The 15342-nt window shown below is 49.2% G+C and overlaps 2 protein-coding genes across 5 annotated transcripts; both read right to left on the reverse strand.

The window, feature by feature from the left end:
* Positions 1–202: 202 nt before the first annotated feature.
* Positions 203–3309, reverse strand: SLC39A2 (solute carrier family 39 member 2). 4 transcript variants are annotated; one of them, XM_084767994.1, is made up of 4 exons: positions 3045–3309; positions 2439–2569; positions 2143–2188; positions 203–554 (listed from the first exon to the last, which is right to left on the reverse strand). In XM_084767994.1, exons 1-3 carry the CDS (start codon positions 3157–3159, stop codon positions 2156–2158), a joined length of 279 nt encoding a protein of 92 aa, XP_084624120.1. In that variant the 5' UTR covers positions 3160–3309; the 3' UTR covers positions 203–554; positions 2143–2155. The 4 variants fall into 4 exon arrangements, with proteins under 4 accessions (XP_084624120.1, XP_084624118.1, XP_084624117.1 ...); XM_084767992.1 differs by having other exon boundaries at positions 2143–2193; XM_084767991.1 differs by having other exon boundaries at positions 203–1790; positions 2143–2193.
* A 1883-nt stretch (positions 3310–5192) lies between these two features.
* Positions 5193–12276, reverse strand: METTL17 (methyltransferase like 17). Its single transcript, XM_084767990.1, has 14 exons — positions 12070–12276; positions 11805–11958; positions 11586–11720; positions 10145–10226; positions 9808–9889; positions 9269–9342; positions 8509–8603; positions 7946–8016; positions 7544–7651; positions 7210–7278; positions 6605–6655; positions 5897–5989; positions 5503–5687; positions 5193–5424 (listed from the first exon to the last, which is right to left on the reverse strand). The coding sequence occupies exons 1-14, from the start codon at positions 12145–12147 to the stop codon at positions 5319–5321; spliced, it is 1383 nt and encodes a 460-aa protein (XP_084624116.1). The 5' UTR covers positions 12148–12276; the 3' UTR covers positions 5193–5318.
* Between the last annotated feature and the right edge of the window lie 3066 nt (positions 12277–15342).

Below are 15342 nucleotides of genomic sequence, written 5' to 3' on the forward strand. Positions count from 1 at the left end.
TAAGCACCTTCCTCCCTGCCCCTAATGCTGAGCAGACAGCATGGGGCAGTGCTCCTGAGCAAGTATCGCCCCTCCCCCCCATTATCACCCACCCATTGCTTTCTCACTGAGCCCTGGTTGTGGAGACCAGATTTAGATTTCTTACTTTTTCAGGGGGGGGAGGGGAGAATGCAGCAGAAAGAGGAGGAGACTGAGACAGGAGTGAATTCAGGAGAAAATAGCCTTTTTTCATGTTAAAGCTATTTGAGCCATCACAGTGAGCATCACAAGAATCACAAAAAGGGCCAAAACGGTGAGGGCGGCCGGCGGAGCTCCAGGGCTCTTCTCTTCCTTGTCTCTTCACTGAGTATCAGGTACTTCCAACTAGGCGAGGGCAGGGGAGCAGCAACACTGGTCCTCCTCGATTACGGGCGAGCTGCTTTTTGCCCTGTCCTCAGTAGCAGTTGGTCAGGCAGACATAAGGGAAGTCACTAGGTGGTTAGACCTCAGATAATCACCCTAGGTATTTATCTGGCGCCGTCCCCCTCTGTAAACACTGGTTTTTAATCCTTCGCCTGTGGCAGCCAGAAAGAGAGAAGGTCAGAGGGTAGATAGCAAGTGTTCCCGAAGCCACACAAGACCCAGTGTGGGACAGGGCTGTGGCGGGCTGATGGCAGGCTCTGAGAGTCGGGTGAGGTAGGCAGTGGAGGGAAACATCTAAACGCTCATCTCCCTCCAAATGCTGTTCCGTTTCTCAGCTCCCATGGGCAAGGGAATAAGGGGTTGTTGAAATTCTAGCAGACCTTCCACGCCCGGGGGGAAGTGGCCTGTAACCATTAAAATGACTACTGGTCCCAACTCACCCTCATCTCCTTTCTCCCTATCAGAGAATGGGGGTGAAAGGAAAGGGTAAAAATGGGAATTTAATTGCACACAATAGCAAGTCTGGAGTCATGGTCTTAATACCAGTTTTCCAGTTAAATAGACAAACAAAACATCCTTTCTAAGTCCTGAGCAAGAACAGGATCTTACATATATATATATAAAAAAAACAGGGTTAGTCCATGCCTAGTAAATGTTTAGTCTCACTAAAAAAAAAAAAAAAAAGTCTGAGGATCAAAGTCTCCTCAGCAGAAGTCACCCTAGGTTCAAAAGAGCTGTGAGGAATCTATCTCTCAGGCCCACAAGGCAATAAGTGCCATGAAGGCAAAGCCAGCGACCACACAGCCAAACTTGGCCAGAGGGGCCTCAGGACAAGCCAGCTCCCGGGGCAAAATTTCTAGGAAGGTGACATATAAGAATGTGCCAGCAGCTACGCCCTCTAACACAGCCTGGGCTAATCCCTGTGCTGGCCCCGAGGCCCCTGCAGCCACAGTCAGCCCCAGGGCTAGACCCATAGGAGACATGAGCGCTAACAGCAGTATGCAGAACATGGCCCATCCAGACCCAGTCCCAGTCTTTACCAGTCGCAGGCCTACACTGAACACCACGAGACCCTTATGAGCCAGAACAGCAATGCAGAGCTGTATAGTCGCTGCCACTGTTGGCTGCAGCCCCACAGCTAGGCCTTCGAACACGGAGTGAAAGGACAGCGAGAGCAGAAGGATGAGGGCGCGAAGGGGACCCCGTGAAGGCGAGGGTACAGGCGGGTGCTTGTGGAATCCAAAGGCATGAACCCCTCCTCCCCATTCCTCCTCCTGTCCTGTGGATTCTCCAGCAGCCCCGTGACAGCACTGCAATGCCAGCGACTCCAAAAGGAAGACAAAGAAAAAGCCCAGGGAGACGATGAGCTCGCCATAAGGGTACTCCACCTAGGAACAGAGAGACGGACCGTAAGCCAGGAAGGGAAGGAAGACAATGGGGCCACGAGAGCGAAGGGAGTGGGAAAACGCAACAGGACGCAAAGGGAATGGGGCTCAGAGTGGGCACGCGGAAGCGAGAAACCTAGAGGGGTGGGTGGGGTGGGGTGGGGTGGGGTGGGGTGAAGTATGTCAGGGGGTCCAGGGTAGCGAGGACTGAGGAAGGCTAGAGCTTTTTCTGAGGGTCCACAAACAAAGATTAGGTCAGCACCGCCTTTCTCTACATTATTTGAAGCGAGAGAAGAGGTTCCTCAAGCCCGGGATCTCTCCGCTCTCCAGATAGGGGCTGAGAGTAGACACTTACAGTGGCAGCCGCGTCACGAGCAGACGAGTTTCCCCCACTTCCTGTACTATTCTAGGGAGACAGAAACAAATCAGTGCGAGTCCGAGGCAGCCCTAGTTCCCTGTCCCGCCCTCTCGGCAATCAAGCCTTCCTTGTAAGCTTGATGCGACCACTTTCCACCCTTCTACTCAACAGCTGCCTCCCCCCCTCCCCCTCCCACCCGTGCCCTGTGCTTTGCTGCTCTCCCGGTTTCTGCTCCCGGCTTCTGTTTTACAGGCCCCACAAGCCCCGGCAACTTGATTTCTCTTGCTACCCACCTGAACCAGGAATTTCTGAATTTCCGACTCAATTCCCTCCAGGGCTTCAGCCATCATATGCATCAACCCCGCTCCCAGGAAGACCCCGGCAGAGCAGCAGCCCAGGAGGCTCAGAATCCTGTGGTGATGACCTGTTAAAAAAGCAAAAGCTCGAGGTCAGCCTGGTTTACAAACTCCAGGACAGCCAGGGTTGTTAACACAGAGAAACCCGGTCTCAGAAAAACAAAACAAAACAAAAACCAAACCAAACCAAACCAAACAAAACAAAACAAACAAAAAACAGCAAAAAACCCCAAAACAACAACAAAAAAAGCCAAACAAAAAACCCCCCCAAAAAACCAAAAAACAACAACAAAAAAACCAAAAACCCAAAAACCAAACCAAACCAACCAACCATGCCCCCCCAAAAAAAACCAAAAAAAAGAAAAAGCAGAAGTTATCCTCGTTAGCAGTGAGATAGACGGAAATCTGGGAATGAATGAAGGGCAACCGACAGCACCCACTCAGTGTCTTTGGGTGGGCACCTGAGAGAACCAGAACCAAACGCCAGCACAGGTCTGAGGTAAGACTTGGTGGAAGGGACAGAGGGGAGTGGGCCTTCTCTACCTGTAGCTGCATCCATCTGGAACCATTTCACGTAGATGGGAGTCAGGCCACAGCCCAGTGTGAGAGCCAGAAGAGCAAGCAGGCAGCCAATTTTCACTCCCAGCAGGACCTCCATCTTTTGCCAGATAAGCAGAGACCTCAGCGAGCAGCAGGTGAGGTGGCCAGCGTGGGGTGTCCCCTCGCGTGAGTTTCAGGAGAGTGTTTATAGGCTCCTTGTCCTGGACTGTCTGGGCTTACACAGCTTACATAGCTGACTAGGGCTCAGCCCCAGCCACCAACCCTCCCACTATCTGGAGGCCCCTCCCCTGCCTCACGCCTTCCTGAGCTTTCAAACCAGAAACTCCAGACTCCCTGCCAGGTATAGCTCGGTGAAGCTTTCTCTTCAGGGCTGTGACTAATCCAAGAGCTCCGCGAGGACTCTCTTAGTTCATGTCTGGGGTTGATCTAACCGCAAATGGGACAAGCTATGGTAGTTACGATCCAGTTAATTTAAGTGTGGGGCAATTTGGTCCTGCCACAGTCAGGCCATCTCATCCGAGCGGTTCTTAGTCTCTACCCATCTCAAGCCTCACAGGCTACTATGCTGATACTTGAACTGAACCCTTTCAGAGAGGATTTGGGGCCACCTGAGGGTAAAGGGGGTGCGGCTCGGCACAGGGCTGCCACTCTTCTATGGGAATTAGCAAGTGAGGGGCTCCTCTTTCCTCTAATTCCAGAAAAAATAGCTCCAGGTGTGGAAATTCCTAGGGGTGTGTGTAGATTCTTAGTGTTACAACATGGATACTGTCACTTCCTTTTTTTTTTTTTTCCCAACAGGGTTTCCCTGTGTAACCTTGGCTGTTCTGGATTCGCTTTGTAGACCAGGCTGGCCTTGAACTCACAGAGATCCACCTGCCTCTGCCTCCCTGAGTGCTGGGATTACAGGTGTGTGCCACCAAGCCCAGGGGTTTTTTTGTTTGTTTGTTTGTTTTTTTGGACAAGATCTCACTGTGTAGCCCTGGCTAGCCCGGAACTACGCAAACCAAGCTGTGGCCTTGATCAACTCATAGATTCGTCTGCCTCTATTGTTCCAAAGGTGCAAGCCACTATGTCCCATCTGTCTCCAGTTTTGTGATGAAGTACCCCCTGGCCCAGAGAAATCAGTTATTTGTTTTTTCCTCCTATAAAAGCTTAAACACTAGTTAAACACTAGGCTGGGTGTGGTGGTGCACGCCTTTAATCCCAGCACGTGGGAGGCAGAGGCAGGTGGATCACTGTGAGTTCAAGGCCAGCCTGGTCTACAAAATAAGTCCAGAACAGCCAAGGTTACACAGAGAAACCCTGTTTCGAAAAACCCAAAAACAAAAACAAACAAACAAACAAAAGCTTAAACACTTTGCTTTCTCTACAGTTTAAAGGAAATCCACAAACTTCAAACAAAGAACGCCCAGGCTGACTACATTCTTTTGGTCAAGTACGCTGCCCTATGTCTCTGTTGCTAGCCCTGTAATTACCAACTGTTAACCGTGTCATTCTTGTCACACAGGACAATTTACAAGTTGATGTGCAGAACCTGGATTGCTCAACAGCTCACCAGGTGTCCATCAGTGACAAGGAATGCAAAACCCTTGACTTTGATCAAACCTGTGATGTCACCAGCTTGCCCCTCACCCGTCCTCCACGCCTCCTTCCCTTACGGCTCACAGTTATGCTTGCTGAGTGAGGCAGACTTGAGGGTGCCCCTGCTTTACTGGCTGGTGTCATCCTGACTGTTTTGGAGGAGGGTGTTGTTAACATTTCCTGCTGTGAATTGGGGTTGTTCTAGAAAGGAAACAGGAAAATGGGGACAAAACAGAGGTTATCCTGAGCAGATCTGTGTAAGGGCAGAGCTGGACAGTTTAGTCCTGACGGGACCAACCTTGAGGGGAAAGAAACTCCAGGGAAAGAAACAGGGGGCGGGATGAGGAAGTCAGCTCCCTGCTAGTCCCCACTTAGGAGGCCCACGTATCCAGTTGAGATCTGCTGAGCCAGTTCTCACAGGGCCAGTGGTGTCTTTCCCCAGCACCTTAGCCATCTTTCCAGGGAGTTTCTCGTAGGAGCAGTGAGACCTCTTGACACTGAGACCTTGTTCTCTTCAGGCAGGCCAGGGCAACTGACATAAAATCCACCTCTGTTCTTAAAAACATTTATTATTAAAATTTCAAACAAACACAAGCACAGGGGTACCAGCACTCTCTTCTGGCAGCTTCGGCCTGGGCAGGTGTGATGGGAGGGAACGCTTGTTCCACATCCTTGTCAACTCTCAGGGGGCTCTTCAGCTGGGGATGCAGGAAACTCAGATGGAGCGATCACAGGCAAAAGGTCTCCCCAGGAGCTGACGCGGGCACAGCGGTACAGATCCCTGCGGCGTGGGGAAAGAGGCGTTAACATGAGCTGCAGGTTCTTGTGACATTTCTCCGAGTGGTCATAGGTCCTGTACCTGCCATGCCGACGGGCTGTAATGACAGCGTGCTGCATGTGCCCGTCTGGACAACAGAGGTGACAGTGTACATGGCGAGGCCGCTTAAGGACCGGCTGTGTGATTCGGGGCCAGCGATTCGCGTCCTTTGGAGACCCCTTGGCAAGGATGACCATAGAGAACATCTCTTCCTTTGGCTTCTTATTCTAGAAGAAGGAGATAGGCGCTGTTTAGAGGGAAGCAGCGTTTTAGCCACCTTCTCCTTATATGCCTGAAGTTCCTTCTCATCCTGTAAGTCACACAGAGCTCCTGGTTGGTCCAGCAGCTCTTCGGCTCTTCTCACCTTTATGCCTCTGTCTCTTTACTCTGTTTCCCCAGGGTATTTTCCCTGTTGCTACATTCTGAGAATACATACCCAGCTGAAGGGGATAGGATGATAAGCCTGGGCGAAGCTACAGGCCAGGGACTTGGAGGCACTCAGCTGAGGACAAGGAAGTTCGTGGGGACACTGCAAACACACATAAGACTCATCAGTAACGTAACTGGGGCTGGAGAGAAGGCTCGTCTGGAAAAGGTGCTGGTTGCCTAACGGCCTGAATCTGATCCCCCAAACTCCACAGAGAAAGGAGGGAACAGACTCCCCAAAGCTGTGTGACCTCCACAAGTGTGCTCCATACATCGCGCACCCAAATATGCATCATATAAGCAACGAAAAGTAAAATAAATCTGAAAATAGCTAGAAATAAGGACTGTAAAGTACATCACAAATATTAAGGTTGAAGAATAAATAGTCAATAGGGCCGGGAGGAAGGGGCGCAGGGGCGGGGCCGGGAGGAAGGGGCGCAGGGGCGGGGCCGGGAGGAAGGGGCGCAGGGGCGGGGCCGGGAGGAAGGGGCGCAGGGGCGGGGCCGGGAGGAAGGGGCGCAGGGGCGGGGCCGGGAGGAAGGGGCGCAGGGGCGGGGCCGGGAGGAAGGGGCGCAGGGGCAGGGCCGGGAGGAAGGGGTGCAGGGGCAGGGCTGGGAGAGCGGGAATCACTGGCAGGGGCCGTGAAGACAGAGGAGGAAGAATGGCTGCGTTTCCCGCTCTTGTTCTTGGTGACAGAACAGGAAGAAGCAGAACTTACTGGGGCAAAGACAAAGCCAGGCTCAGGGTCCAATGGTGACTTCCCTTTTTCCTGAAATCAAGGAAATACAGCTGTTCCTGAGTGATCTATCTTCACAATCCAACCACTGTACCCGGCAAACTGAAGACCCCTCGCGATGACTCGAATATTGACAAATCACATTCGCGGAGGTAAGCTGGCTATAGCTGATGCGCCAAACAACGAACCAGTCTTCACTACAGCACAGAGGCCGGAGCCTGGGCATACAGCTAAAGCTAGCATTCTAAATTGGCTCCCACTGTTTTGCTGAAACTAGGTTCTTGACTCAGCAACACCTTCTATCAGGAGTCAGCAAAGTCATTTTTTTAAGTGACCAAGGAGCAAGCAACCTCTGTCTGTAAGATGCTTGGCTTAGTCTGCAGTGTGAAAGTTATCACGTGCATGGCTATGCATAGCTCCTGGGGCAATAGGTCCTGGGTTAGATTTGACTCAGAAACCTTCATTTGCCAACCACTAAGCTGTATCACCACTCTGTGTGTGTCATTCCTGAGTCACCGTTACAAATGTGTGACAGTCACCAGCTCCCAAGGACGGAAACGTGGACGGCTGAGGACAAGGAACCTTACCTGGAGGACCAGGCTCCTGACGTCCATGAGAAGCTGGTGCCCAGCTTTTGTGCCATTCTCCACCAATACCTGTTTAAAAACCAAGAAAATGGACAGGCGCTCAGAGCCCCATGAAACAGACATCAGGCTTTGCCCGGGGGAACTGGCAGAGGGCGGCGGGCTCTGTGTGAAGAGGGAGATGGATACCCCAAGTTATCCACCCGTGCGCTTGCAAAGACATCAATGAAAGAGAAAAACACCAGATGGTAATGAGAGGAGAGGCACAGAGCCTCAAACCCACCTTAAAACTTGGTGGCGGTGGTGGTGGGGCGAGGAGGCAAGGAATTCAACTCACCATAAACTGGCTGGTCTTACGCCACAAGTTCTGCACGATCTCGACGCGATCAGCCCTGCTGGGTAGTTCACTGAGGGTGAAGGCTGACACCACAACATCAAACTGGACCTGAGGACCAAGACAGGGGACACAGCAGACCTGGCACCTCCCTCTCCAAAAGTACAACACATTCCTGGCCTCTGCAGCCTCCCCGACCCCAAATATCTCACTACGTAACGTTGGACTCAGAATCACAGTAATCCTCCTGCCTCAGCTCCTGAGTGCTGGTATTCCAGGTGTGCACGGGATGTCTAGTTTTACATTTCTCCTACTGTTCCCTTCATTTCCTAAGGCATAAGGATGGACTTCCCTGTTGAGGCCATAGCTGTCCCTTTGCCAGAGAACAGCCCATTTGCTACTTGCCTTGGGTGACACAGGAAGAAATTGTCTGAAAAAGACACCTGGGATGCAGGGCCTCCCCGATTCTGAACCACCTGTGGAAGAAAGATCCGGAAGCTAAGGGTGAACATGAACTTCACAGCCAGAAGTTTATACTGAGTTAAGAAACTTGCCTCAGAGGATAACAGCAGCTAGGAGCTGCAGGGCTGTACGGGAGTATTAAGAAGAGGTGACTGACTCACTCCATCCAGCCTGCTTAATCCTACAAAGGCTGTTTCACTATCATAATGAAAGGGGACCAGATTTCTTCATTCATAGCTTTCTCCTTTATGTCCCAACAAAACGCTTCCCTAACCCCCTTAACTTGGGAAAAGCCTGCCGGGTGTGGTGATGCACACTTTTAATCCCGGCACTTGGAAGGCAGAGAAAGGTGGATGGCTGTGAGTTCGAGGCTGAGGCTAGCCTGGTTTACAAAGCGACTCCAGGACAGCCAGGGCTACACAGAGAAACCCTGTCTTGAAAGAAACAAAACAAAACCAAACAGACAAACAACTCGGGAAAAGTCCTAGGTTATGGCTTGGCCTCACCTTTTAGTAGCTTTTCGGCCAAACTCAACATGGCAGCTGAACTGTCCACACACACATATTCACGGAGGCTCCGGCCCCAAGTATTGTGAGCAGCCCTGAGACGGCAAGATGAAAAGTACTGATTTTCATCACAAACGGTCACTCCTCCAAGACACCCACCTGCCCTCAATCCCACCCCTGGGGAATCAGGGTGTCACACGTAAAACGGATTAACTAACAGAGTAATTTTATTTTCTTAGTTGCGTTTACAACTTCTGAAAAAAAAAAGGCAGATGATTCTAAAATTGGCTTGTAGATATAAAAATTTTGACTGGTATACAAAAATCTACTCCCAACACTAAATGTCTTTCTCTTTTAACCTGAGGACTGAGCCTTTTTCATGTGCCGCTTCTTTAAATCTGACCCTACCCCAAATACCTTCCTCTGCTTTGTCTCATGGGAGGGCAGCAACAGTCCTGGCCCAGCCCGCCTGTACTCCAGTTTCCCGGTTTCTTGATACTGAGGTGGTATGGGAAATTTGACTCTAGAGCAGGGGTTCTCAACCTTCCTAACACCAGTTCCTCATGTTGTGGGGACCCTCAATCACAAATTATTTTCTATGCTACTTCACGACTGTCATTTTGCTACTATGACGAACATAAACATCCGGTATGTCACCTCTATGAAAAAGCTGCTTGCCTCCCAAACGGGTCGCAGCCCACAGGTTGAGAACCACTGCTCTAGAGTTAGCATGGACACGGCTAAGCGTTAAGTTATTTACCAAGCAACAGAACCAGTGCCAGACCCAAAGTCCATCAGTGTTCGCGGCTGGAACTCCGGAACTCGAGCTTGGATCTGAAGCAAATACACAACACCCCAGAGGAAGGTATGAGGTGAGCTATGAACGGACTGTGAGAGTCACTAAAAAATACTTTGACATAGGAAACACTTCAGTGATCCTAACCATTCCAACGTCACAGAATTTTTTTTTTCTTTTTCTTTTCTTTTTTTTCTTTTTTGATACAGGGTTTCTCTGTGTAGCCCTGGATGTCCTGGCCTCGCTTTGTAGACCAGGCTGGCCTCGAACTCACAGAGATCCACCTGTCCTTGCCTCCCAGAGAGCTAGAATTACAGGTGTGCGTTACTGCGCCTGGCTCACAAAATTTTCTCAAAGGATACACAGAACCATTAATGTGTTCTGTGTAACACATTACACATCATCTGTGTAACATCATAAGGACTTCCACCACAGAAGACTAATTTATGGATAACAAAACCATTGATAAAAAGAGATCACGTCTGAAACCGAGAGACTTTCACCTCATGGAATGCCCTGGAAACTGCTGCAAAGCCACCGTCCAACCTTGCGGCCATATATATCAGACTCAGTTCTTCATTGTAGCTGTCAAAATAACACACACACAAAACAAAGCAAAAAACCAGAGAGTCATTTTCACTAAGAGCTAAACCTAGCTTGACAGTTAGTTACTCTCTACAGTTTAGGAAATGAAAAATCTGCCAAGGACTCTCCTGGGTCAGTCCTTTCACTTCCTAACACAGAAGGGTCCAGGTAGCTGGCTCTCCCAAACACAGCAGTGACTGTAGGTCTCTCAGCTCTCCTCAGTTTTCTTCTGTGCACCTTTCTGTAAGTCCTTACCTGAGTGCCTGCCAATGGTAGGTAGTTTTGCGCAGGGCATGCAGTACTGCCTCACGAAGTTTTTCCTCTGTCTGAGTTGAGTCTAGGATGAGAAAGGGGTGGGGGGCGAGGAGCCGGGAGAAGTGGTCAGATCCAGTCTAGTAGGACCCCTTCCCAGCCTTCCCCATTCCCACCTGAGAAAATGTTCCAAGTTCAAGAGAGGCCAGATCCCGAGAAAACGCCAGGAAATAGCGTTAATAGACGCCATTGTCACCAAGTGTACCCAGTATCGTGTCCTTATATTAACACCATTCTAATAGTGCCTTTACTGTTAGAACAGTAGTTTAATCAATTAACCTTTCTAAGTTTTCCTTGGTTGTAAGCATTAGTCTGAGGAAAGTTAAACTCTTTTTTCTATTTACTTGTTGTGTGAGTATAGGTCTGAGTCAATTCTCACCTTCAACCATACGTTGAAGGCGATCAGGATCAGTGGCGAGTGTTCTCGCTCTGCACCCTCTCCTGCCCGGGAGATAAACATGTAAAAGCTAGGACTAAGGGCATTTTTTATGGACCTTTTCATTTCCTTTACACTTAGGAATGACACACCTTCAATATTCCCACTGAAGGGGGTTTGGAAATCTAAATCTTATGACTCGGTGGAGCTCTGCACCCATAGAGAAAAATTCTACACACACCTACCGTGCTGTCTAAATGAGAAAGGGGGCCCGAGTGCCTGGTCACCAGGAGGTGGCACTACTGGAAAGGATTAGAGGGGGGCTCTGAGGTGTCAAAAGGCAGTGCCAAACCCAGAGTGCCTCTCTCTCTCTCTCTTCCTGCAGATCCAAATGTAGAGCTCTCAGCTGCCTCTCCTGCACACGTCTGCCTGTGCGCTGCCATGGTCCCTCCCAGTGCTGACTGACAAAGGACGAAACCGCTGAACCGTAGGCAGCCTCAGTTAAAATGCTTCGTTTTGTAAGAGCGGTCATAATGTCTCCTCACAGCAATAGGACACTGACTAAGACACCTACCCTGAACCAGGTACTGTTGGGAGGTGCAGGGAATACAAGATGAATAATGGGCAAATTTGCAATATGAAGTCCACAGTCTTGAAAGTAGCCTGAAATGTAATCATTTTCTACCCCTAAGGGGGTTTCCGTACTTATTGGACAACCATAAGGCCTTTATTTTACCCAAATCAAAATACAGTCATAATGTATCGGACTTGCAGAAGTGGGAAGAATAATAAGGAATACAAAAATTGCAAAGATCTAAATTTCTAACCTTTGCACAATCTCCATGGGCAACCCTCTGGCCCAGTCTACCTTCTATTTGGACAGCATCAAGTAGAACCGTCACTGCAACATCAGGTCAGAAACAGCAGCATTTCTCTGAGAGATTTAAATTTCCTCGCTCCTAACTCCATTGACATTTCAATCTAGTTTACGTTCGTCTTAAATCCTACCTTGGTTTTCCAGGAATTTTTTTTCAAGATACGCAGCCCGTCTCTGCAACTCTTCCGGCTCTACTGGCAAATGTCGGCTCCAGAGATAGTTGGTGAGCGCTTTCACCTGCTTCTCTATACTGTGCACGGGTCTCTCTGCGGCCACAGATGGAAACAGCCATCACTACGTGCCGGCCTCGCTTCGTTTCTGTGGCTTCCCCTTCCCGCGCGGTTTCTCACCAAGAAGCAAGAACTGCGCGGCGTTAGCCAGAGCTTGCGGCAGCTGCACGTGCGGAAGATGCAGGATGCCGGGATGCTTCCGATGTGGCGTCTTCCCCAGGAAATCGGACCTGTTGTCCACCTGGGACACGCCGGGCACGAGGGCGGCATATGCCTGCAGACCGCGAAACAAACAGAGAGGTTGCAGGTGCCCGCCGCCCGAGGCATCGCCGAGGTGGCTCCGCCTCCAAGAGAAGTCTCAAGAAGCTGAGGAAGATGCACTTACCCGGGACTGGGGTCCTCGCAGCCTGCGACACGATCTGCAGAACGTCGGTAGAAACCTCAGCTCCCTGGCGGTGGCCATAGCTTCAGGACACACCGGAAACGGAAGCTCACGCGCCTGTGACCCTCAGCCCAAGTAGCTAAAAGCATCTTCCGTGGAACTTCGACCCGGACGGTGTCATCTAATGAGGAGAGGGTGTATTTGCTAAGGAGCCAATAAGCGATCTCTAGGCACATCTCTTTGCGACGGAAGCCGTTCGTGGGAGGGGCTTAGACACCGATGGGCGTGGCCTCAAGGCTGTGCGCCACTTAGGGGCGGGGTTCAGTCCGGCAGGGGCAGGGCCGTGTTTTGTGGGCGGTGGGAGGGAGGGGTCAGTCTTACTGGGAGAGGTGGGGGGCGGGACACCCCCGGAGCACAGACCGAGGCAGGGCCCGGGGCGGGGTTGAAAGTGGGGTGGGCAGGTGAAGAGGGGCGTGTTGACTTCCTTTGTTTTCTTTTGGCGCTGGAGAATTCTGAGCCTTGGCCAGTTTCCCTGTGTGAAGCCGGACAGTAGCGTAAATCAAATTTAGGTGACCAAAGATAGTAAGAGCTAATAATCATTATAGTCAGGAGCTTAATAAATATAAAGCCTAATTGGTTTTACTTTTTCTTACATTTGTTATTTGTCCTAGCGAGTACGTTCCAGGTTTTCTATCAAGAACTTCCACATAGTACACCGAATTCCCACAAAATTACTAACCTAATTTTTCATGTGGTTAAAGGTGCCCAAGAACATGAATTTAGGTAACAGTTAAGTGCCAGGGAACTGAAAGTCCGAGTTAACACCTTTAAGCGAAGCACTATACCGGCAATTGTTGATCCTTTGAATGCAAATGAATTTTATGCTAAACGTTCCGAAGGGTCAGCGGGTGGCATTAAAAAAGCCTTAAGGTGCGGTAACCGCCTGATTCCTGGCAGCAGCACTTTACACAGCTGTGGTTTCGTCCTTAACCTCTTGGGGCTAGAGGTCAGCTGACAGGATGAAGAGCACTCTGCAGAGTCATCGTTCCAAATAGACTAATTACAGGGCCACCTATGGGCACCTGTATCAGCGGGATGCTTAGGTGCCCGGTTTGAATTTGGGTCGTGAGATGTGACTTTATCAAATGAGTCTCTGGAGACTCGAGTGTATGACCGCTGTGGAAAATGTGCTACTTGCTGCAGCAATCCCCTGCAATTTTGCTTCCCCCCCCCCCTATTTTTTCCCCCCATTAGAGAGGGTTGTGCCGAAACAACAAGCTATCACCGCCACTTACAGGTCTGCCATGACAGAAGATTGATGAGTTTGTTTTTTGTTGCTGTTCTCGTTGTAGGCAGGTATCAGAACATATGTATAAGGCTTGGGGTCTGGCACTCGGCAGTGAGATTCTAGAACAGTGACAGTTGATGCCTTTAAAGGGTTGTTGTAATGACTGATTATGAGGATGTCTGGGTCAAGGTAACCCTTCAATAAATGTATGCTACCATTATTATATGTGCTTTTGGAATTTGAAGGGACATGTCTATATATTTAAATTGCTATTCTTCACCCATATCATTTTGAAAACAGACATGAAAGAACAACAGTTTGGGGGCCAGGTAAGACTGAGCACCTGTGAATGAGATGAAATCAGGGAATTAATTGGTGGTGTCTGCGAATGACATTCCTCTCTTCCTGTCAAACTGCTAATAGAGATAGAAGTGCCTTCCTTTTTTTTTTTTTTTTTTCTGCTAATGGTCTAATTGGCACCCTTCCTTTTCACAGGAAATGCAGCATCTCAAGAGCTGGCTGTGGTGGTTTGAATGCGAATGCTCCCCATCAGCTCATGCGGTTGAATTCTTTGATCCCAGTTAGTGGACCTCTTTGGGGAGGATTAGGAGGTGCGGCCTTATTGGAGGAGTGTGTCACTAAGGGTGGGCTCAAAAAACTGGTGCCATTCTCAGCGTGGGTTCCAGATGTGAGCTCCCAGCTGTTGCTGACACCACGCCTTTGCTAGGAACTCTAACCCTTTGGAATCATTAATCCCAATTAAACATTGTCTTTTATAAACTACTGGTTGTGGTGACTTATCACAACAATAGAACAGTAACTAATACACTGACTTAGACTTAGACTTAAACTTAGTTGTTTTTGTTTTGTTTTTTGTTTTTGTTTTTTTGAGACAGACTCTTACAATGTAGCCCATGTTGGTAGGTACTTGGAACCCCAAGCACAAGGTGAAAGTTTCTTTACTTTCTATGGCCTTTCTACCTGGCAAGGCACCCCTGATGGGGCAGGAATATCTTTTGGAGTATCATTGGACATCACTAATTATAAATCCAACAGAACAGTTTTTAAATAACGGGTTAAAAAAAAAACAAACCAAGTGTTGGAAAAGAAAGGACAGTTTTGCTACACCAGAGGGCAACATGTAGTTTGTTTGTTTTTATATTTCAGTGTCCTCTGAAAACAGGACAAGTGAAGAGTGATCACAATTGTCCTATTGTCCCAAAGCTTTCTGATTAAGAGAAGTATGTTTTTAAAAAGTCAGATGGGTGTAGTGTACACCTTTAAAATCAGCAGTAAGGAGGCGGAGGTGGGCGGATCTCTGTGTTCAAGGCCAGCCTGGTCTACTGAGCAAGTTCCAGGACAAGAGGGATACAAGGAGAAGCCCTGTCTCATAACAAAATAAAACAAAAAGTACTTGCTTATAGTGAAGAGCCAGGTGGACCCCAAACAGGGACCTTGGAGGTGGGAGAGCTTCACAACAGAGATGTCACCCCCTGCCATGTGACAAGAGGCCAGAGGAACGAGACTTCTGCCTTGGGGACTGAGACAGCCTTTTTCCATGAAGCATGCCCATTTCTTCCTGAAAATAATTGCATAGCTTGTGCTACTTATGGACCATGCATCACAAATGAAATTTTGTGTTAATTTTTTTTTTCAGATGAGGAAAATAATGATTCCTTTCTGATCTTTTGTCAGATCAGTGTGGGATCTTTCTTAATCCCAAGAGAAGCTTTGAATCCTGGGAAAAGGAGGCCAGGCAGGGATGGGTAGGCCATCTGAAAGAGCCAAATAACACGAACAGAGACTGGCCTGGGAATGTGACTGGGCCATGGTGCACAAGACCTACAAGGAGACAAAGATTAGATGATGTCATGATTAAATCCTGGTGGTTTGCTCTATCTATCTATCTATCTATCTACCTATCTTTTACCTTTTTTTTTTTTTTTTGAGGCAGGGTTTCTCTGTGTAACCTTGGCTGTCCTTGAACT

This window comes from Acomys minous (assembly GCF_964271855.1).
Source record: "Acomys minous genome assembly, chromosome: 18".
Taxonomy (NCBI): Eukaryota; Metazoa; Chordata; class Mammalia; order Rodentia; family Muridae; genus Acomys; species Acomys minous.

Excerpts from the sequence above, each read along its gene's own strand:
- SLC39A2 (XM_084767991.1), bottom strand. The coding sequence starts at position 3,159 with ATGGAGGTCCTGCTGGGAGTGAAAATTGGCTGCCTGCTTGCTCTTCTG. Across the intron at positions 2,570-3,044 it reads CCAGATGGATGCAGCTACAG|GTCATCACCACAGGATTCTG; the intron begins GTAGAGAAGGCC and ends CTTTTTTAACAG. Across the intron at positions 1,791-2,142 it reads CTCGTGACGCGGCTGCCACT|GTGGAGTACCCTTATGGCGA; the intron begins GTAAGTGTCTAC and ends CTCTGTTCCTAG.
- METTL17 (XM_084767990.1), bottom strand. The coding sequence starts at position 12,147 with ATGGCCACCGCCAGGGAGCTGAGGTTTCTACCGACGTTCTGCAGATCG. Across the intron at positions 10,227-11,585 it reads AAAATTCCTGGAAAACCAAG|ACTCAACTCAGACAGAGGAA; the intron begins GTAGGATTTAAG and ends TTCTCATCCTAG. Across the intron at positions 6,656-7,209 it reads TCAGGAGCCTGGTCCTCCAG|GAAAAAGGGAAGTCACCATT; the intron begins GTAAGGTTCCTT and ends CCTTGATTTCAG.